The 23,463-nt window shown below is 42.3% G+C and overlaps 1 protein-coding gene across 5 annotated transcripts in view; it reads right to left on the reverse strand.

Annotated features, from left to right (window-relative positions):
• Positions 1-7,250: 7,250 nt before the first annotated feature.
• CEP63 (centrosomal protein 63) overlaps positions 7,251-23,463 on the reverse strand; it is a 58,775-nt gene continuing 42,562 nt past the window's right edge. For 4 of the 5 annotated variants that reach the window (XM_046001810.1, XM_046001809.1, XM_046001811.1 and 1 more), the window contains 8 exons: positions 21,866-22,005; positions 20,906-21,043; positions 18,098-18,212; positions 17,018-17,215; positions 14,628-14,714; positions 10,718-10,923; positions 9,649-9,925; positions 7,251-7,647 (listed from right to left, as the gene is read on the reverse strand). In XM_046001810.1, the coding sequence (XP_045857766.1) occupies positions 7,489-7,647; positions 9,649-9,925; positions 10,718-10,923; positions 14,628-14,714; positions 17,018-17,215; positions 18,098-18,212; positions 20,906-21,043; positions 21,866-22,005 (1,320 nt within the window). In that variant the 3' untranslated portion in view covers positions 7,251-7,488. The remainder of the gene's footprint in view (positions 7,648-9,648; positions 9,926-10,717; positions 10,924-14,627; positions 14,715-17,017; positions 17,216-18,097; positions 18,213-20,905; positions 21,044-21,865; positions 22,006-23,463) is intronic. The other variant, XM_046001812.1, reaches the window with a different exon arrangement.

The raw sequence follows: 23,463 nt of genomic DNA on the forward strand, positions 1-23,463 counted from the left end.
CCCATCCTGCTTTGGCATATTTCTAAGGAATACGTATTAACACTGAAAAATTTCAGATCTCTGGAAAGTGGTTTTTGAAAAATATGGATTTAGGGAATGACTTCACCTGAGAAGATTGGAATTGCCTGGTGTTGTTTAAAACTGTTTTCATATTAAGACTTTTTGGAGCAAAAGAAGAAGATCAGGTGATGCCTTCTTAGTCTACAAATGATAGCTCACTCAGGAGGTCACAGGCTGAATGTACAAGCCACCTAGAAACTTTCCCATCCTTTGCTCATGGTCCAGGACTTAATATGAATAGGTTAGGATTCCATGCTGGGCTGAGGGCCTGTCAGCCAGGAGGGAGATCACTGGGGAAACCACTGGGCTCCTGCCTAGCCACAGCTCTGTTGGGTTATAGGGGGAACTGTGCACACGGAGTATATGCTCCTGCTGGGATCAGGCTATGTATTCCACCATGGTTGAAGAAACTAACTGGGTGGCACCTGGGTGGCTCAGTTGGTTAAGCATTGGACTCTTGATTTCCACTCAGGTGATGAACTCAGGGTCATGGTGTCAAGCCCTGTCAGGTTCTATGCTCAGTGGGGAGTATGTTTGGGTTTCTCCCTCCCCCTCTCTCTCTCTGCCCCTCCTTTTCTCTCTCTCTCGCTCCCAAATAAATCTTTTTAAAAAACAAATTCATGGAGCGCCTGTGTGGCTCAGTGGGTTAAAGCCTCTGCCTTCGGCTCGGAGGCTCAGGTCATGGTCTCAGGGTCCTGGGATCGAGCCCCACATCGGGCTCTCTGCTCAGTGGGGAGCCTGCTTCCTCCTCTCTCTCTCTCTGCCTGCCTCTCTGCCTTCTTGTGATCTCTGTCTGTCAAATAAATAAATAAAATCTTAAAAAAAAATTCATTAATTGAAAAAAACAACGAAAAGAAACTAACTGGTAGAAAACACTTCTTGTCTTGTTTATGGGATTGAATTTGGAGCTGAGGACCTAAAACATGCATTCTAGTTTCCAGAAAGATTCAGGGACTGATGAGTTGTTTTAGTCCCTGCTATCCATCAGGGGCAAGGCAAATCCAAGAGGTGGCCTACCAAGAGGCCCTCATTGCTTCCGAAGCCAATGTCGTGGGAATTAGAACAGCTCTGGGAACCAACACCTATAGCTCAGCCACACCAGATCCCTCCCAAAGGAGTGGCTGTCCCAGGAAAGCACTGGGCAAACTAGAGTCAAATGGTCTTAGCTCATCTGGGTTCCACAGCTGAGGAAATGAGCTGGTTTATGTAATGGATCTGGCTTTTTTTTCTCTGTTCTTCCCAGTCATGCTTGGAGAGATATTGGAGGATTTGCCAAGGAGTGTTAGGGCACAAGTCCCATATTCACACACTCCCCCATCATTGGTCTGTAACGCTCTCCGAAATGTTCTGTACGCAGCCCTCCTCACCACTGAGGTTAGTGCCAAGCATTCCTGCAGCCCCTCCAAACGAGATGCTGAGCCAAGAAACTCTGCCTGGCTGGTTATTATGGACTTCAACTTCGCTGCCAGGACCCTCAGGAATGCGGGAAACTGCTCCCCTCGCAGGCAGCACAGGAGCACGCTCTGCAGGAGGAAGGGCAGGAGCCTCGCAGTGCGCCCAGCTCCTGGCAAAGCCCCTGCCCACATTATCTTGCAGTGAGGAACTGCTCCTCTCAGAGGCAATTCCGCTCACGGAGCTTGGTCACCCCTTCTCTACAGAGGGCCACCAAGGTTACTCCTGAGTGTGAGCACGGATTGGAAACGACGAGACTTTGGCATGCGTGTGCTGTACGTGCGGTGATGTAGTCTGAATATAAACTTGAATTTTCTAGGAATTGCTACGCATCAGGGAGGCTTTTTTGGGTAACAGCTTTAGGAAGATACAATTCAGATACCATGTAATTCACCCATTTAAAGTGTGTAATTCAATAGATTCGGGTGGTGTTATATTCTGGGTTGGGCAACTGTCATAAACCTATTGTAGAACATTTCAGAATCCCCCCCAGAAGAAACCCCTTACCCTTTAGTCTTCAGCACCCCCCCCAAGCCCTCCCTCTCCCTGCCCCTAGCAACCACCCGTCTACTATCTGTCTCTGCAGATTTGCCCATCATAGCTGCTTCATATAAATGGAATCATACATATGTGGTCTTTCGTGACTGGCTTCTGTCACATAGTAGAAAGTTCTCAAAGTGGTTCGGTGTTGGGGCAGCAGTACTTCATCCCTGTTTATTCCCCAAACATATTCCACTCTCTGGATACACCACGTTTTGTTTAGGGGCTCATGGGTTGATGGACATTTATGCTGTTTCTACTCGTGGCTAGCAGGAGTAACGCTATGAACATTCATGTGCCCCTCTTTGCATGCACATGTGTTTTTGTGAGCCTGGGCATACACCTAGGGTTGGTACGGCTGCGTAACGGTAACTCTAACTTTTGGAGGAACTGTCCAGTTCTTTCCAGAGTGGCTGCACCATTTTACTTTGCCATCAGCAACATATAAGTGTTCCCATTCCTCTGAGTAAGGAAAGGGTTCCGGGAGAGATGGGGGCTCTTGACTGGCTCTGAAACAGTGTGCAAGCGATCAGGGACTAGACTAGACCACCAGGCCTCGGATGTCAGGGAACATTTTTCTTTGGCAGCGACAGTGTCATCACAGAAAATGACCAAACCTCAAAGAAGTCAGCCGTTAAGGGTGTTATCAATTGTCCTTGCTCAGACCAAGAGAGAGCAAGAATCTCAAGGCCACAAGCTCGCGGGTCTAGTCTTCAATAAAAGACTGGCCTAAAAAACGCTCAGCGGCAACCCATTCAGAACCACTCTCGCGCTAGAGAGCTTGCTCTCTCCTTTCTGTTCTCACCTTCACTTCATAAACTTCCACTTCACCCTTTTGTGTCTGCGAGATTCACTCTTCCACTCGGTGAGACGAGAGCCCCGCAAGCCTGCGACATTTCCACATCCTCATCAACACTTGCTACTGTCCATCGTTTGTATTACGGTGGCTGCAAAGCAGTAGCGCACGTGGTTTTGAGCGGCATTTTCCTGAAGACTAGTGAGCCATTTATTGATCTTCTGTAGAGAAATGTCGATTCAGATCCTTGACCCACTTTAAAATTGGGTTATTTGCCTTGTTATTATTGAACAGCTTGAGGTTCCAGTGACTATTCAACTACACTTTAAAACTTAGCCCTAATATATGAATTAGTTGGACTCCTACAATTTTGCATCTCTCCCCAGAACACAGAACACAATTCTGGGAAAATTCTAGTCCCTAAAGTGGTGGTTCTTCTAAACTGGTGGACACTCTCTGACAAAAAAAAAAAAAAAAATGGACATATGCAAATTTATCTCTGTTACATTTAATATCAGGGAGTTCCTGGGCTTTCGCCATTCAAGCACTGCCTTGATAAGGCTCTTTCTTTTTGAAAGAAGAGTATCTACTTACTTCTGATTGTACTGTCCAATCATTTGAACCTAGCCTTAATGGGCAACATAAAATGCCCAAACTCTCGGTTCCCACAGAAGAAAGAAGAGTGAACTGGTTGTCAGATTATCAAAATCACACTGTGGAGAAATAGCTTTTATAGAAGATTGTTTGACGGCCCGCAGCCCATCATTTCTCTAAATTTTCCCCTGGGTCAGGCCAGACCGCGAGAGCTTTACACCATCCCATCTGGGACCACCGTGGAACTGGTCTGATTGCTCTCCAGCCTTTGCCATCAGCCCTCACTGAGGCCCGCTGCAAGGAAGCTGTACAGATGCTCTCATTCTTGTCAGTTGTAGGAGCTCTCCTAATGCTCAGACAAGCAGCCAAATGCTCATATACACTCTCAGAGAAGTTATGCTTCTCCTGAACCCATGGTCTGTTTTGATCTTGTAGGCACCATCAAGCTTTTAAGCAATGTCTCCTTCTCTGCTTTTGTCCTTAAGCAGCTCAGAGGTGAATCTGCTGCCTGCCCTAGCAGCTGAACTAGAGGTTAGTTTGTGAATGGACATTTATGGCTGTCGTTTTCCCTTTGCCCTGATTCCGCTCTTCATTTCTTTTTAGTACATTTTGTATCCTATCTCAAATGGTTTCTGGACCAAGTCAACAAATTTCTTCCTAGCCTTGCCTTTCTGTACTTGACTGCCATTCATGACAACTGATTGCTTATAGGTGTTCTTAATGACAGAACTCATTTCACAGTTATTTTTCTCACATGTTACTTTTAGTTTCCAGACTCAGGGGTGTTTTGCAAATAGATTACCATCACCCATAGTTTACTAGGTGTCATGTGTCTGTGTATGAGAGGGAAGGTAGAATTTTTTTAAGTTGAATAGACATAATAGAAACTGTATTTTGGGGGCACCTAGGTGGCTCAGTCAACTAAGCGTCTCCTTCGGCTCAGGTCATGATCCCGGAGTCCTGGGATCAAGCCCCGCATTGGGGTCCTTGCTCAGTGGGGCACCCGCTTCTCCCTCTCCCTGTGCCAGCCCCAACTCGTGCTCGCTCTCAAAATCTTAAACAGTGTATTTGTCTATTCAACAAAATATTTTCATAGTGCTTATTGGGCCAAATACTGTTCTATGTACTTTACAAATACTCATCTTCACAAAAACCCTAAAAGGGAGGTATGATTTTCATTTCCCGTTTTACAGGTGAGAAAGTTGAGGTATGGGGAGGTTAATTAACTTGCCCAAGGTCACACAACCAATAAGCGGTAGAGCTAGGATTAGGAACGGGGTCTCCTGCCTGCAGAGTCCACACTCTCTACCTCTACCAAGGCTCAGCCAAAGAAAGCCGGGGCTCTCAGGTCCTGGGCAAGCCACTTAACTCCTCACCATTGTTTTGGAACGGTGACACCCACTGCCCCCTAGGCTTACTGAGATCAAAGGAGGCTCCATGGAAAGGCAGCATCCTACTCACAGTAAGAACTCAACTTTGTCCTCTTCAGCTAAAATCTGCATAGAAATCCAGACCAAACTTCACAGAGAATGCTGACCAAGAGGAACAAGGCAACTGACCCAAAACAACATCATCCGTAAACACCAAAAGTAGTTGAAAGCCCCCTTGCCGTTCCATCTCATGGGAGTATCCTGATTAGAGATTCTGTAAAATGTGTATTAAGAAACTAGCTCAAATTTAGTCTGACGCATTTTAGTATTTGGCATATCTTTTTGAAAAATGAAGTTGGGAGATTAAATTACAATCAAACATTCTGACAAATCTAGATTGTTTCCCTCGACTTTAACAATGCGGTGGAAGTTGAAGAAGTACACGGTACCTCAGGATTCCTCAAGTATCTCCAGCAACTCGAGTCTGTCCTTGTTCTTCCTAGTCAGCAGGAGCCATGGAAATTTGGGGCTGTGCCCTACATATTTTAGGTGGAAGCTTGGGACAGTCTGAAACTCAGAAGAAATCCCTGCATACCGATCCAGATGGGTACAATACTTTTAGAGTCTGCGAAGCCCTTTCAGAACTGTATTTTCAGTAAATCCTCTCCACCCTGTGAGGTATCATCCCCATTTTGCAGGTAAGTGCAACGACGCCAAGAACGGTAGCGATTGTTACCTACTGAGACGTCACTCAGTATCTACTATGTGTGACGCAGCACCCTGGATGCAGGCAGGACCTTGCCCCTGCTTTTAAGGAGTCTTTGGGAGAGACGGAAACTAGCGTGGTGTGGTCAGTGCTTTGAGAGGGGCACACACAGGGCATGCCAAGAAATGAGAAGCTCTCTTAATGGTCAGGGGCTGTCTCTGGTCAGGGGCTGGGGGAAGGCTTTGCCGACAAGACAGCAGGGCCATGTGAGAGTATGGAAAGAGGAGGCTGACCCCGGGGGCAGCACATACGAAGGCAGGAAGGGACAGCGTGGTGCATCTGGGGAAGGACATTTATCCATCAGAGCACTCGCACAGGGCCAGGCTCGTGCTGGGTCATGAGGTCCCCACCACAAACCAGACAGGCAACGTCTTTGCCCTCAAGGAGCTTATGGGTAAAAACAGATGATAAAAACATAGATCAAAGGGCCCCTGTATGCTCAGTGAAGCATCTAACTCTTGATCTCAGTTTAGGTCTCAATCTCAGGGCTATGAGTTCAAGGCCCGTGCTGGGTTCCACGGTGGTCATGGAGCCTACTTAAAACAAAACAAAACAAAACGAACAGAAAGCCTAAATCAAGTAACAGAATGATTTCAGAGTGGGGAGTACCATAGCGGGAATAACTGAAGGCAGCGAGCTAGAGAAACTGGGAGAAGCTGGTCAGAGTTCTCCTCAAGGTGAGACCTTAGAGTGCACACCTGACGGCAAGAAACCCCCCAACCATGGGTGAGGTGAGAGAGGGATTCCAGGCACACGGCAAGGACGAGGACCCTAACAGGCTGCAGCCGGCTGCGCTGGAAACCGAAAGGAGGGCAGCATGGCGGGAGCACCGTGGCTGAAGACGACGTACTGCATGAGGCAGGCAGGCCCCGTAACCGAAGGCCTCGTAGGCGCTGCGAGGTAACTCAGAGTCCTTCTGAGTGCAGCAAGAAGCCTCTGGAGGGTTTCCAGGGAGGGAGCGGCGCCACCGTTCCACTTACTGGGGTCAGGAGAGGAAGGGATGCCAGGTAGGAGGCTCCTGCCAGCATCTAAGTGAGAGACGGGGTTAGTCTGGACAGGGTGGAGCACTGGAGAGAAACGGCTGCGTCTGAGAGAGGTTCTGGAAGCAGAACTGACAGGACCTCCTGACGGCTGGCACACGGATGCACCGCCTGTGCCCCTCAGATGCTGGTGTCCTTCAGCACCCCCGGCCCTGCCTTCTGCTCTTCTCTCCCTACACACTCTCCCTGGGACCTCCTCAGGTGGACCTCACCAGCTCTCCCTGGTTTCGAACACCTTCTGCACACTGAGATCTTCGTCTCCCCTTTAAAGATCTCAGAAAGGCGGAGGCCGAGCATTTCCATCTGACGTTCCACAGGCACCCCACACCTAAAACCAGCCCATCCCCTCCCTCCGCCTCTCTCTTATACTTACGTTCAGAGCAAGAGGGGACTTCCTGGCAAAATTCTTCCACCCCTGTACACGCTAACAGCCCAGGTGGCTAGTAAGCAGCAAGGCCAGGCCATTGCCCTCGATGTGGATCAGTCTGCCTCTGAAATCCAGGCTTCTGCTACACACTTCTTTATCTTCAACTGGTATCACAAAATCTTTGTTTGAATTAGTCTATAGCTAGTCACATTTAAGTCATCAAGAGAAAATATCACTTTATAAGAAATATTAATGTGAGAAAGAAAAAGGTTAGCAAAGTGGTTTATTCTTACAAGTTATTGCTGGAAAAAGTTCTTTCGACAAACCAGTGCAGTGAAAATGCCTCAAAGAAATGTCGGTTTTTCAGGTTTCTTCCCAACAGTGTTAGGATGTCTCGTCTTCAGATTTTTTGTACGTTCGTGCTGTGAAGAGCTGCTACTTCTGGGTGACAGTATCTCTTCAGGGTCTATTTTTATTTCCAAGTTTGTGATTTTTTTTAGAGGCTACTTTAGGGTCGTGAATTGTTTCACCGTCTTTTCGCTCTCTCTTTTAAGTTCTTCAATATGGGCATCCAGGCGCTCTAGAATATGATGTGACCTCAGCTCCTCCTCTTCCAAAAATCTGGTAGCTATTGAACCAAGAGGCGATACAGGCAAGGGACACTGCAGGAGAAACCAATTTTGACATACGTAAGTTGAACAGTATGCTTCTCACATATGTTTTCATGCTATTTTCTAACCAGAAATGTTAAGAGGTGACTTTTAGAAAACTACTTTTTCTTCTGAAGAGATATTTGTTTTTATCCTAATGATAAAACTAGTAAAGAGGAAGGAAGGGAGGGAGAGAGGGAGGGATGGAGGGAGGGAGAGAGATGTCCTGGAAGAATTAATATAGACCTCTTCCTTTCTGACCCAAATTGTATAAATGTAAAGTGTTAAACAAATAAATTAGTTATGGATCTGAAGAATATCTGCCTAGACTTTGTAAAAAGTACACATATAGCCTTTAATACCCCAGAAGAGAGTGTACGTACTGTCTGTTACTGCAAACTCACTTTTAAAATCTGAATATGTTACTTCGATTTTAAAGTACAACAAACTACTGATAACATATTAGATACCAAGTGAAATCAGTACTTTCCCACCTCCAAAACCTCAGTCCATAATCCCTCATCTGAAACTGCTGGGCCATGATGTTTCAGAATCCAGAGCTCAGAAAGGGAATATAGGACATGTACCACACACAGTCCTTCCTCACACACAGTCATTACTTTTAAAGTCACCTCAAACAATGAGTTACTGAATAAAGCATCACCGCTCCTCCTCCTTGGGGAAAAACACACACACACACACACACACACACACACACACACACACACACACAAAATCATCCTAAAACAATTCACCCTGGTAGAGTCAATTTTCTTTATTTTACAAAAGAGAAAACGAGGTTCAAAAGTGTGAAGTGACTTGCCTAAGGCCGTTCCACTACTGGGTGCCAGAGCTGGGATTCCAACCCTGTTCACCAGGCCCCAGAGCCCATGCTCCTGATGCTACACTGTGCTGTCCCCGCTTCCTCCTCACTCTGGTCACCTCTGTGTGACAGCTGGACAGAAGGGCAGAGTGCCACCTCGGCCAATCTCAGCTGAGAATGCACAGGTCTGGGGATTTAGATTTCTCACAGCTCTGCGCACGACCACAAATGACCTTAGGAGTCCCTCAAGTACTGACAGGGGGTTGCAAATAGTTTAGTAAGTAGGCAATACACAAACACAGAATCCATGATCAACAAGGATCTACTGTATTACCTTATCGGAGTCTGAGGTAACGTCCCATAATCAAACACATGGATATTTCTGAAGTAGAAAGGCTGAGCAGAAAAATGCTAAGTAGAAATGCTAAGTCGAAAAATAAAGTTACCACATCTGCTCAGGTCAGGTCCGGTTTTAGTGCCAACTAAGTTTTGTGCCAAATGTAGGATGTTTTTGGATTTCAGAATTACATGTAAGTGAAGTGGAGACTTATTTTAAAAAGGAAAAGAGAACCTCTCCATGGACTTGTTGGTGCACTGAGAAGTCACAAATACTGAACCTCCACAGGTGTGGGACCGCTCACGGGGGAGGGCAATGACTGGCCGGAGGCGAGAGTTCCCAGTCTGCACGGCAGCTGCAGGAACATGAGGTCAGCGCAGCGTCGCCTTACGTGGTACTGAATCCGTGCTCTGGACGCGTCAGACCACTTCCTTCCTCTGCCTCCATCCACCCTTCTCCCTTTCCCACCGCTCCTCCCTTCCTTCTTCACTGTCCAGACCTCACGACTATCCTGGCATCCAGAGACACTCCCTGAACCAACCACTCCAATTACAAAATTGATCTTCTCTTTTTGAAAAAGGCAGGAAAAGAATTTCCAATTAGGGTTACAAACAAAGACATGGCTATTAACTTTCAGAACTAAGATGTACTTCGAAAAGTAATCACAGCTGAATGTGTCTTCACAAGCAAAACCCTAAGAGAGAAATGCATGAGAAAAACACAGAGTACTTGAGATGGAGAACTAGTAAGAAACGAACCAACACACCCCCTCACCCTCCTTTATCCTTCAAATAAAAAACTAAAACCAAACTAAACAGACTTAATAAATAATAAGATGAGAAAGTTTCCATACCGAAGACATAAACTCCTCTTGGTCATTTATACTCTCAGAGACAGTGTCAGAATAATTGGCTTCGTTTGTATCTAGCACTGAAGGCAGAGAGTTAGTTTTGTAGACAAAGTGAGAAGGCAGAGAGACGGAACTGCACGGGGTGATCTGAGAACTCAGGGGGCTGAGGACCCCGGACATGGGCTCTATACTATCCAACGCTTGTCGTCTTAGAGAATGAAGACCTGTTTTGTAGTGCTCAGTCTTCATCCCATCATGTCTGTACGGGCCATGGGTTGGCCTGGATAGCAGATTAGAAAACAGAACAAATATAAATTGTAGTGACTTTTCCCTTTTAACACAGAACTGTTACAGGAAGTTAAAATAAAGGAACTTAAAAATAAAGAAATAAGCTAACCAGTTTAAGGCTGTAATTTATAAAATGAGCAGCCCACTCAGACCCCCTGTTCTTCCCATCCATTCAGGCCCCATATCCAATCCCCGCTGCCAGGCCCCGGCCCTCACACATGGACGATACAGTGAGGAAGACAAACTGCCGGAGTCATCTAGCGTGTTTGGTGCTAGGGCAGAGGGAAGTACTCTGCGCAGGGGACCTGGTGTCAAGCTGGCATCAGCACAGGCTTTGGTAGGTCGGTAGGAAAACACTTGAGCCATATAGTAAGAGCTGAAGCCAGGTGGGTTTTCCTGGAATGCTGACTTCTTATGGTAACAGCTTATAATTAATTGAGCAAAAATACAAAGGAAGCCTTCTTAATATAAAAAAGCCAATTTTGACTTTTTATGGTACCTGTGGGGGTTCGAGCGGTGGGAGGCAGCATGGAAAGGCTCGGGGGAGGGAGGACACTGTTTATATATACGTCCAGAGTGTGTGAGACTCAAATGTGAATAAAAGTGCTTTATAACCCCTCCGCCACTTTGTGACCTCATAGTAGTTTTACTTGTATACACTGTACTTAAGAGTCAAACATAGATCTGTTTGAGGAAGATTTAATTTCTGTGAGTCTAAAATTACTCTCAAAGAAATGAGAATTATAATGGTACACATCTTAAGTAAACTGTGAAGAAATTTTACTTGAACTCTGTGTTCTTGAACTCAGGCGCTCTGCCGTGTATCGGTTTAAAGATCCTGTCATGGTTTTTTTGGCACGTCTGAGTAGAAATTTCCAGCTTAGACTTAGTATCCATCAAATCTTTCTGTAGTTGTTGATTTTCAGACACTAATTTATTTAATGCCTCAATATAATTCTCCTGGAGGTCTGCTAGTGAAATCTCTTTTGCCTAATAAAAAAGAATACTAGAGTTATATATAAGAATACTTGTGATCTGTGATACCGCTGGTGGGAAATTACTTTTTTTTTTTTTTTTTTTTCAGTTGTAACTAGTTCATCTGTGGCTTTACTTTGGTAAAAGTGACTATTTGTGGTTGGCCCCCTCCCTTATGAGAAAACAAGTGTCGTTTCTTACAGTGAGTGGGGGTGGAAAATGAGGAGCACGATGGGCTTCCCTGATGTGCCAAGAAAGATCTAAGGAGCTAGAGGAAGGCTGGAACTCAAAGGGTGGAGAGCTACAAGAGAGAATCAGAAACAGAAAAAAGAAAGAATATAGCAGCATGGGTTCTTCTAGAGCATCTCTGGAAGAAAATTGAGACCTAGTTCAAAGGAAGACATCTGAACAGAAGGTTCAGAAAAGGAATTCCAGCTGGCAGGGACAACTTTTAAATAAGTACTCTCTGGTCTTAAGGACTTTTACGTAACATCAGCACCTGTTGTGGTATGAGAAATCAATTTGAAGTACACAGTGAGATAGCATTCAGGTGTAAGGTAGGTGATCCTATTCTGATCTGGTCTGGGTTCGGTGATCCTGAATTTTACTTTTCTAGGTATTTCCTGGTAATACTACCTGAAAACACAGTAGTCTGGACCATTTGTTTTTTTCTCTAATGACAAAATATTTTGTTAGCATTCTGAAAAATTATGATAATTTTCTTTGGAATTTAATATGATGCTTAGCTTGATCTTTTCTATAAAGAATTTTCTGATAATAAATTGGTCAAAGTAGTTTAGCAGAATTAAAACATAAACTTTAAAATGTAGCCTTTGACTATCTGTATACCAGTAGTGAGAATAAGTCACAAAATTTTTTAGTAAGTTGTCAATGCCAGTTAAAATCTCCCAAAAAAAAAGAAAAAAAAAAAAGGCAGGACATAGGAGTAAATGATAAACTACTGTCAATTTTTTAAAGGTGGCAAATAATTTTACCAGAGCTACTGTTTTCATTATTAAAATAATTAGATTATTTCATTAAAATAGTTATTTAATCCAAACATCCATTTGTAAAAGTAATTCTACCTTCCTAGGTGATAAAACGCAAAAAGGAACTTTCTAAAAATTATTCTTCATACATACAACATTTTCACACTGTGTGTAATTTCAAAACCAGAAGTTTAAACTGCTTGATGGGATTTTGACCAGTTAGAGTCTGATGTTTGATATCACTGAATATACATTTTTTATTAAAAAAACAGTCCTTTGCTTTTGGCAGGCATCTTTTAAACTTTTCTCAAATTAATTATTGTATTAACAATTTTAAAAAATTAATGTGAGAGGTAATATAAAAATTGTGTGCCAAGCACATGCTGGGCTGTGTGAAGAAAGGACAGGACTATCACTGTTAGATGGGGATTTCAGGAGAAATTAAGCTCAACAGAATCTCTGGTCACAGTCTGGTTTAAGCACCCCCGAGGGTTCCCAACTCTTAAATATGAACAGGTAATCACTGCATAAGATAAGATTCTCTCAATCAAGTATTGCCAGCCAAATCCTGAGCCTTTTGAAGTTTCTGTGGTATAAATCAGGTTGGTTCTTGGCTTTCTCCATACTACCTTCATATAGGCTTTACAAGGGCAAATAAAATCTCCTTCCTTCCTTCCTTCCTCTCTCCCTCCAACCTCCCCCTTACAAAGGGTTTAGCTGCTCTCTCCTCTCCTCTTTTTCCCATCCCTTGTGGGTTTGCACTTAAAAAAAAAAATCCTTTCATTACAGTGTTAGAGGGATTTGGGAAGGAGCAAGATTAGATGTGTATTTTCATCTGCCACCTTAAATGACATAATATTTCATAGTATAGACAGCCACAGATCAATTATCCCTCTACAGGTTAACATTTAGTTTACTTCAAAATTCTGTACATTGCAAGTAACACCAAAATGGCCATTTCAGCACATTTGCTCCTGCAGGATGGATTCTTTGGGAATGCAAACTGCTATGACCTTTCTGGAAAACTACTCTGCAATAATTATCAAAATCAGAAATGCACATGACCCAGAAGTTTATAGGCTATATATATTTACAAGTTTAATGGAAATTGCTAAATTGTCCCCTAGAAAGGCTATAGCAATTTACTGTCCCATTAACAGAGCACAAGAGCCTGTTGCCCTAAATCCTCGCCAATACTGGCTATATTCATTTTTAAAAATCATTGTCAAGGGGTGCCTGGGCTCAGTGGGTTAAAGCCTCTGCCTTCGGCTCAGGTCATGATCCCAGGGTCCTGGGATTGAGCCCCGCATTTGGCTCTCTGCTCAGCAGGGAGCCTGCTCCCCTCCCCCTGCCTGCCTCTCTGCCTATTTGTGATCTCTGTCTGCCAAATAAATAATAAATAAAATCTTAAAAAAAAATCTTTTAAAAATAAGGGAGTAAATAAGTAAAGAAATAAATGCAGTAGTTTAAAAAAAAAAAATAACTGTCAAGCCAGTTAGCAAAAAAGTATTTACCTATTTAGTTTTGATTATTAGGGATGCTGAACAGCTTTTCTTGTTTACTGGATTTTTGCATTACTTCTATGAATTATCCCTGTTCTTTGTCCATTTTTCTACTGGATTCTACTCTTTTTATTATCTTTCCAGGAAATCCTTATATTAATATATTAACTTTTGTCTATTTATAGATTGTTTCCCCCAGTCTATTAGTCTTTTTTAATGGGGTCTTTTGCCATCCACAAATTTTACATTTTAATGTTGCAAAATTGTTTATGTTGTAAAATTCTTTACGGTCTTATGATGCTAAGAGAATCTTACTGTCCCAAAAGATTATAACAGCGGTCCCCGATATTTTCTTTTACTTGAAATAAAGCTTTCATTTAACGTTTTGCACCTTCTTCCACTGCAGCCTCCATAATCCATGATTGTGAAATTAGAACTACTTAGTAGTGAATAGGGGTGTTGTGTAGACATACGTCTCTGGGGCACAGAGTCTCTGGAAATGCAGAGAGAAAAAATTTCTACAATCTCTGAGCATTTGACCTACATTAAGGATAGATGGGTCATTTTGCAAATTATAAGGATTTTATAACAAAATAGCTAAAAGGACATCCATACCATTTATGAACTCACTGTTAACTAAGCACAGTCTCCCCGTTTCACAGGAGCTGGTACACACTACTCATGCTCCCCTACTAGTTCACTCTCAATCTCTTACAGCCAAGAATTTTATCTGACTCACCATTGCGTCCGTCTCATTGCCTATGAAAATACTTTGAACACAAAAGATTTCAGAATATTTGACTAAATGAATTATATCTTATAGAAATACAATTAAAGGCAAATTATGTAAAAGATGGTATACTTTATAAGAAAAAGATATTATGAACATAATCATTGTAACAATAATAATAATAGCACCTAACATTTATTGTGCACTTACTGAATGCCAGGCACAATGCTAAGCACTTTATGTACATGCTCCCTATTAGGAACACAGACCGTACATGTCTTTTGTCATATATATAATATATAAAGACCTGCCGGCTGCTGAAGTGGGGAGGGTATCTTGCTCACCGCCATCACTGTCTTGACTTTTTATTTGAGCAAGTTTCTGCAGAAGGATCATTCCACAGTTCGATCTTCACTCTCTCTTTAAAATGTCAGTAATTACAAAGTGATTTTTTTAAAAGGCTTGGATAACAGATAAACTTAAGTTTCTATTATGTACCTCGTGTAAACCCAGTTCCAATTTCATCACCATTTCAGAGAGATGACGATTTTCTAACTTGAGTGACTCCATCTGTCCTAAAATCTCCTGAGAAGGGAAAAGCAGAAAAACAAACAAATATATCAAATGCATCTACAAAATGTTTCCATATATAATTTTCCTTATGCAAAGATCCATTATTCATTCATAGAAATATATTAATATATTAATAAACATATAACATATTTATATATATAAATATCTTTCTAAAAAGATTTTTTAAGGGCACCTGAGTGGCTCAGTCGGTTAAGGTCCTGGGATAGAGCCCTGAATCAAGCTCCCTGCCCAGCAGGGAGTCTGCTTCTCCCTCTGTCCCTCCCTGCCACTCATGCATGCATGGTCTCTCTCTCAAAGAAATAAAATCATCAAAAAAATTAAAAAACAAAAAGATTTTTTAAAAAGATGTGTCAAGATGTATTAACACACATGTATTTAAAATATAAGATGAATGCGTTCGGGCACTCAGGTGGCTCAGCCGGTTAAGGGGCTGACTCTTGATTTGGCTAAGATCACAAACTCAGGGTCCTGAGATCAAGCCCCACATCGGGGCTCTGTGTTCAGTGGGCTGTCTGCTTGAGATTATCTCCCTCTCCCTCTCTCTTGCCCCTCTCCCTGCTCGTGCTCACTCTTTCAAACCAATCAATCAAGCAATCAATCTTTAAAAAAAAAAAAAAGATGACCACGTTCCCTGGTCCGTCCCTCCCACTCTCCAGTGTTAGCCTCCTCTCATGCAGCTTCCACCTCCCACATCACAGGGACTGCACTCCTTTCACAAGAGACTACAGACATACCTTGGAGATGTTGCAGGTTCAATCCCAGAGCTCCGCAATACAGCAAGTATCACAATAAAATGAGTCAAATGAATACTTTGGCTTCTCCGTGCATATAAAAGTTATGTTTACACTATACTGTAGTCTATTATAAAGTGTCCAATAGCATTATGTCTAAAAAAAGTATGCACTTTAATTTTAAAATACTTTTTTGCTAAAAAATGCTAACCCCCACCTGAGCTTTCAGCAGGTTGTAATGACTGATCACAGACTACCATACAAATATAGTAATGATGAAAATGTTTGAAATCTGCGAGAATTACCAAAACGTGATACAGAGACACGAAGTGAGCAAATGCTGTTGGGAAAATGGTGCTGACTGACTTGCTCATCACCGTTGCCACAAAGCTACAGCCTGGGAAAACTGTAACATCCGCGATGTGTAATAAAGCAAAGTGCAGAAAGAGCAGGCATGCCTGTGACTTACTCTCCCTCCTCACTCTCCTCAGCTCGTCTGCTCCACCGCTGCCACTTGAAACACACTGCGGCCTTCTTTGGTTTCCTGCTTCCTTTGCGAAAACTATATAGTTTTCTTCCTTATTGTTCCTTTTTTTTTTTTTTAGCTCCATTCTAGTATCTCTTTACTCTAAATGAGTAGAGTTCCCCAAGTGTGGTTCAATCTCTGTCTCCGTCTCTATGCTTTCTCACCACATTTTCTAAGTCTCTCAGTCTAAGTTTCTCAGTCTCTCAGGTGTTTCAAATGCCCACAGCCAAATGCCTCACCCTGATTTTAACCTTGAACTCCAGGTCTTCTGCGGAATCGACTATTAGGTATTTCCTACAAACATCCAGCCTTAATCTCAAAGCAGCGTCTGTTCCACCAGCTTCCCAATTTTGTGTTACTTTCAAACAAACTCGGTATCTTCCCTAACTTGCTCCCTATCTTTTCTCTCCCGCACTAAAGGCATCACTTTCTACTCAGTTGCCCACATTGCAATCCTGAGTGACATCTTCCCCTAATTCTGTCTAACTCGCTCGCCCTGTCCAATCAAATGCGAAGTCCAGTCAATTTGACCAGCCACATATCTCAGAATTCCTCCATTCCCCTCGACTTCCCCTGCCCACTGCTCGAGCTACCACCTTACTGCTGTAAGCGTATCTGAGTTGTCTCTCTGCCTCCTTGCTCACTCTCCATATCACAACCAAGAGAACCTTGATGCCTCCTTACAGCCATTCCCTACTGGCTTCAAGAGAACACTAAGCCCTTCCCATGCCAGCAGGGCCCGTCGGAAGCCAGTCCCTGCTTCCCAGTTCCCTTCCTTGGGGCACGCACCCGTGTGTGTATTCCAGTCTGTTCCAGCGAACACATCACAGTCTTGCCAGACACGACAGCCACAGCCCCTTACTCTGTACCACTCTCCCCTCCCACCAGCCCTCACAGAATGCTTGTGAACCAGCACACCTCGGCCCACTGCAGGAGTCTAATAAAAATGTGCTGAATGAAATACTATGGAAATTATACTTATACTGAATTCAACCTTCAAAAATACTTGGAATGAAGAGTTTTTATTCAAGCTTCACCTTGTGTTCTACGGCTTTTGCTTCTGCCTTTTGTATCTCTGCTTTGAGTTGCTTTTCCATGTCAGAGGACGAGCTTTTGGTGGAAGCAATAGTGATGTCTCGCTGGTGTAACTCTCGAGTTAGCTGTGAGATTTCCATCTTCATTCCTTCCAATGCCGAACTGTAACTTTGTTCAGCCTGTAAAATCTGTTCTTTCAACTACAAAGAAACAAAAAGGAAAGCATAAAGAATAGAAAGAAAGCACACAGACAGATAAATATGTCAATAGTTAAAATAATAGGGCAATTTTTACATTACCCCAAGACTTGAATTTTTTCCTTAATTCATTCCGCAGAAAATTAGCAATTTACCAAGCTGTATGTCTACACTGAAGGTCAGATGGCTACACCCACAATAACTTATTAATCTCAAAACGGGGAGAGATGGTTTATTCGAACGCTGAGAACCGGTGTCTAAGTCCATGCGCACATTATTTAGAGGACTGCACCTGTGCCCTTCATTGTTTTTTTTTTCAGCGGCAAAGCTAAAAATTTTGTTTATACGGTTTCCTTGTCTACAAAAGACAACAGAAAGGCAAGAGGAAGAAGAAAGCTAGAAGTAATCTCAAATAAGTGATAAAAATTACGAGTCAACAAACACACCAGCCGGGGCCCATGAATGCAGACAGACAGCTCTGTATACCTCAGCAGCCAATGAGGATACCGAATACTCTGCGGCACAGAATACATACCCACAACCACCTTTGGTCTATGAAAATATTAAGTGCTCATTCATATGAAACCCTTTTGAAAGCAAAAGAGTGTAAATCTTTTAGAAAGTTTTTCATCAAAACATGTTTAAAATAAAGCTTAGAGTTCAGAGAGGAGAGGCTTCAACTACCTCGAAAACGCTTCTGTGGCATCCCTGAGGATGACAAAGCCTTTCCCGAAGCACGCTGCAGGTGCACGTCTACTCCCGAATATCAAGTGGCTCCTTTGACCACATTTTTCTCTCACTAAATCTAACTCCTGTGACCTTCCAACCCACAGCTCAGTCCGCTAATATATACAACTTGGCGACTGCAGACAGGCAGATGTTTACCTTCTTAATCTCCGCCCTGTACTCATTGTTATGTACTTCCATCTTCTTCAGTTCTTCATATTTTTCCATCAGTTCTTGGCTCAGTTGTTTACATGTTGCACTCACAGACTCCAAGCTGTGTGTGAGACAAAAATATGATCACATACTTCAAAAACCCTGAAGCCCCCAGATTCAATTATCTAATTTACCTTTTGGTGTCCAAGAATTGTCTTAAACAGCAACTCCCACCCCAATTTAAAACTCATTTCCAACTTCCTCATCATCAGAGGCAACTAAATCCAATTCAAACTTTTGGGGATATTTTTTATTTCTGTGTTTATCTACACCCTTTGCCTCTGCTTAAAATTTAACTGGTTATAAAATTCTGAAGATTAGAGCAACTTTACCACTTTTCTCTCTTAAACTGGACAGAAGTTACCATCCTAATTCCAATCTCTACCATACTTAATTACAATTCCAGCCTACACATAGCTTCCAACTTGTCACCCTTACTTAGGAATCAATCCCTCACCAGATATGAGAACCTCAGGGGCACCATAACTCTCAGATCTCACCACTCATTTCTGCTAATAAAATCCTTTTGCCCCTTTCTCAGGGAATATTTTGTTTAAACTAAACAATACAAATAAACTATCTAATATGGGTTTCTTTCTCTTTTGATAAAAAAAAATATTTTTAAAGACATTTTTTATTACCGAACACTGGTTATTACCGAACACTGGTGTTTATTTCCATTTATCTCAATTTTACCGTTTCTAAATATCCTAGAATGCTCGCTTATTTGGTACTAAGTACATTAGTACAGTGTGTCAAACACTGAGATAGAGAGAGAAGAAATCACAGATACTCTTGTCCTAGCTACTGCTGGGAAAACTGGGGCTTAAAGAGGCTAACGGTGTAAGGTCACACTGCAAGTCAGAAATAAAAAGTACGTCCTTAGAGTCTGATGGGAGCACAGTAAAACATACCTGCATGTAAGTACTAAAAAAGTCAATCAATGGGAAATCTATGCTAGAAAATGTAAATTTCAGTTCCAATGTCAAAAAGAATAATAAAGTTTGGGGCAGTTAGGTGGCTCCGTCAGTTAATCAAGACTCTTGATTTTGGCTCCGGTCATGATCTCAGGGTTGTGAGATCAAGCCCCGTGTCAGGCTCTGCACTGAGCGTGCATCCTGCTTAAGATTCTCTCTCTCCTTCTCCCTCTGCTCCTCCCCCTGGCCACTCACAGACTCTTGCTCTCGATGGCAAAATAAAATAAACAAAATAAGGAAAGGGGCTTTATTTTATTTAATCTAAAAGGTACACACCTGGGGCGCCTGGGTGGTTCCGTTGGTTAAGCCTCTACCTTGGCTCAGGTCACGATTTCAGGGTCCTGAGACTGAGCCTGGCATCAGGCTCCCTGCTCAGTGGGGAATCTGCTTCTCCCTCTCCCTCTGGTGCTATCTCTAACTCACTCTCTTTCTCTCTCTCTCAAATAAATAAATAAAATCTTCAAAAAAAAATATATAGCATACACATCCACCTCAATAATGATAACCAAGAATATCTTAAGTATTTCAAGGTGCAAAACAAATAAAGCAAAAAACGGTGTCTGCACGGTATTTAATATGTAAAGAAAATACCTGGTGGTTTCCAAAAACAGAAATAATAAGTAAAAAATATAAAACTTAAAGAGAAACTTGAAAGGGTAAAAGAGCAAAATGTTTGTTGTTTGTTTGCCTAAAGACAATAAAGGGAATAAAGGCTAACAGTTCATATATTTTTAAATCTTTTACATACAGAAAACATTGGTTTACAAATAATGACATTTCATGGTTAAAACAAATTATCCAACTCTTCCCAGTCACAGAGTTTAGAGGTATGACAAACAGAAGTTCACAAGTACAATGACGGAACAGGTGAGCTGGCTGTGCTCTAGCACAGCTTGGGATTCAACCAGCACCAAGGAAATGATCAGCAGCACTTCGGGACAGAAGGAAGAAGCACCACGTGCCTACTGTGCCCTCGCTGAGAGCGGCTCCAGTGAGATGGTTGGTACAGGACAGAGCCTTAACTGGAAACGTTCTACACAGGCAAAATGCAAAATTAAAATCGGTATAGTCAGTATAGAAAGCTCTTTTGAAGAATCTGATTTTGAAGGAGAGCAGAGAAATGTGGGAAGAAACTTGCCAGGGATATAGGATTCAAGGAGGGTTTTAATCTTTTCCCAATATGGGAAATATTAAAGCCTATTTTATACCAGCGAGAATGATTCAGCAGAAAGGAAGAACTTGATGATGTAAAAAGAAAATTTAAAACTGTGCTAACAGGATGATAGTGAAATCTTAGGGGAACAGACATGTCATCTATCAGCTTGTGTGTTCTAACAGACTATAGGCACAGATGCAGGCAGACCGGTAGATTTGGTGATAGAAAAATTAGGAAACTCTCCCTTCACTGCTTCTGTTTTCGCGATGAAATAAAAAGTTAGGCTATCTGTGGATGCTAGAGAAATAAACACTTATTTTTTCACTAAGACTCTTTATTTAAAGATTTTATCTATTTCTTTGAGACAGAGAGAGCGAGCACCAGCAGGGAGAGGAGCAGAGGGACAGGAAACTGCCACCAAGCATAGAGCCTGGCATGGGACTCCATCTCACAACCCTGCTATCGTGACCTGAGCCAAAATCAGGAGTCGGTTGCTTAAGCAACTAACCATGCAGGTGCCCCTTCACTAAGACTATTACACTAGTTTACTTTATCAATATGATGACCAAGAATCATTTTTAGCTACTTGAACATTCTTGAAATGTGGATGTAATTATCTACCTGCCTTCCAAACGAGTCACCTCTGCCTGCAGAAGTTCTTCACTACTGTGGGTGAAATCCAGATGGGACAGCATGTTGCCTAAGTCCCCCTGCTCTTGCAAGGTGTACCTCCTTTCGGCCTGTGACTCCTCCAGTGATCTAAAGACAGAGGAGGGCTGTTAAAGACCTCTGATCTTCGCAGATATAACAATGCACAATCAGTTCATGTTTCCCACTTGTTTTTGGTAATGAAACTCTTCGGAACTCTTCAGCTTGTTTCCTGCTTCAGGAAAAGAACACTTGGGAGAATAAAGAGGCGTCAGATGATGCTTCCCAAAAAAGTCAGCAGCAGTTAACTCCTTTTTCAACTGAGATTTGGCCTGTTGTTCAAGGAAAAAGGCAAAATGACAAAACTTTTTGTTTCCACTTGATACCTTGAGCCAAAAAAGCTGAAAAAGTTACAGGAAAGTTCTGGCAAGGACAGAAATGTGTTTCAAGCGAAAGGAGCATAGTTTCTTCTATTACTCTCCACTACAAGCCTCATGGAAATAATTCCTATATAGAAATACAATGAGGTGAAGGATTTTTTTAAAATGAGCTATCTCAATAGTTGCCTTATTGAAGATGTTGATGACAAGCAGCCACTTGTCATGACCTAGTCCACCAAGAAAGAGAGGCATTCCAGGAGACATGGACTACAATTCCTTCCACATTTGGAGTTTTACCAAGAGTACAGATTGACCAAGTGGTTTCTACTTTCTAACATTATAGTCTTTTTGTTAGAGACCCAAACTGGAGGCAGAAAAAAACTAACCACACAAAATTGTGTAACGCTATAAAAATCCAATTCAGAAATTAAAGGTGAATAAGAAAACCCATAATGTGATCAAACACAAAATTATGAATATACAATAATATTAAAACTGGTGCTCAATGCCAAATCTCCAAGTGGATGTAATTAATATTGAAGATTAATTATACCTGACGGCCTCTATTGCGTGTTGAGTGTCAGTTGGCTTTAACTTCGCCTGTAGCTTCTCCTTTTGCATTCTTTCCTCATGCATGCAATTTTCTTGAGACTGAAGTGTTGCTTTCAATTCCCTCTTTTCTTCCTGGAGAATCTGAAAAATAGAAAAAAGTCAGATGTTATTACAATTTTTCTATTTCATGAGAAAAGAAAGCCAGGGAGTCAGACTATAACAGGTACAATATTAATAAGGCTATCAATGTCTGATCCATTAGCTAGGGAATATGGAAGATACCACAGATTCTCGAACCTAGTTCGAGGTTAATTTTCTTTAAGTTCATATTTAAATTCTAATTAGTCAACAAATGGTGTTGGGAAAATTGGACAGCCACATGCAGAAGCAAGAACTGGACTAATTTCTTTTTTTTTAAATTTTTTTAAGATTTTATTTATTTGAGAGAGAGACAGAGTGAGAGAGCATGAGAGGGGAGGTCAGAGGGAGAAGCAGGCTCCCATGGAGCTGGGAGCCCGATGTGGGACCCGATCCCAGGACTCCGGGATCATGACCTGAGCCGAAGGCAGTCGCTTAACCAACGGAGCCACCCAGGCGCCCCAACTGGACTACTTTCTTACACCATATACCAAATAAACAAGAAATGGATGAAAGCCCTAAATGTGAGACAGGAATCCATCAAAATCCTAGAGAACACAGGCAGCAACCTCTTCGACCTTGACTGCAGCAACTTCTCACTAGACACACTGCCAAAAGCAAGGGGGAAAAGGGCAAAAATGAACTACTGGGACTTCATCAAGATAGAAAGTTCTTGCCCAGAAAAGGAAACAGTCAGCAAAACTAAAAGGCAACCCACGGAATGGGAGAAGATATTTGCAAATGCCTTACCAAAAAAGGGGCTACTAACCCAAATCCATAAAGAACTCATCAAACTTAACACCCAAAAACCAAAAAATCCAGCCAAGAAATGGGCAGAAGACATGAAGAGACATTTTCTCCAAAGAAGACATACAAATGGCCAACAGACGCATGAAAAAATGTTCAACATCACTCAGCATCAGAGAAATACAAATCAAAACCACAAAAAGATACTACTGCACACTGGTAAGAATAACTAAAATTAACAAGTCAGGAAAGAACAGATGTTGGCGAGGATGCAGAGAAAGAGGAACCCTCCTACACTGCTGGTGGGAATGCAAGCTGGTGCAGCCACTCTGGAAAACAGTATGGCGGTTCCTCAAAATTTAAAAATAGAACTATCCTATGACCCAGTAATTGGAGTACTAGGTATTTATCCAAAGGATACAAACATAGTGATTAGAAGGGGCACATGAACCCCAATGTTTATAGCAGCAATGTCCACAATAGCCAAAATATGAAAGCCCAGATGTCCATCAACAGATGAACAGATAAAGAAGATGTCGTGCATGTGCGCGCGCGCACACACACACACACACATACACACACATACACACACACTGGAATATTACCCAGCCATCAAAAAGAATGAAATCTTGCCATTTGCAACAAAGTGGATGGAGCTAAAGAGTATTATGCTAAGCAAAATAAATGAGTCAGAGAAAGACAAATACCATATGA

The sequence above is a fragment of the Meles meles genome, chromosome 4 (assembly GCF_922984935.1).
Source record: "Meles meles chromosome 4, mMelMel3.1 paternal haplotype, whole genome shotgun sequence".
NCBI lineage: Eukaryota > Metazoa > Chordata > Mammalia > Carnivora > Mustelidae > Meles > Meles meles.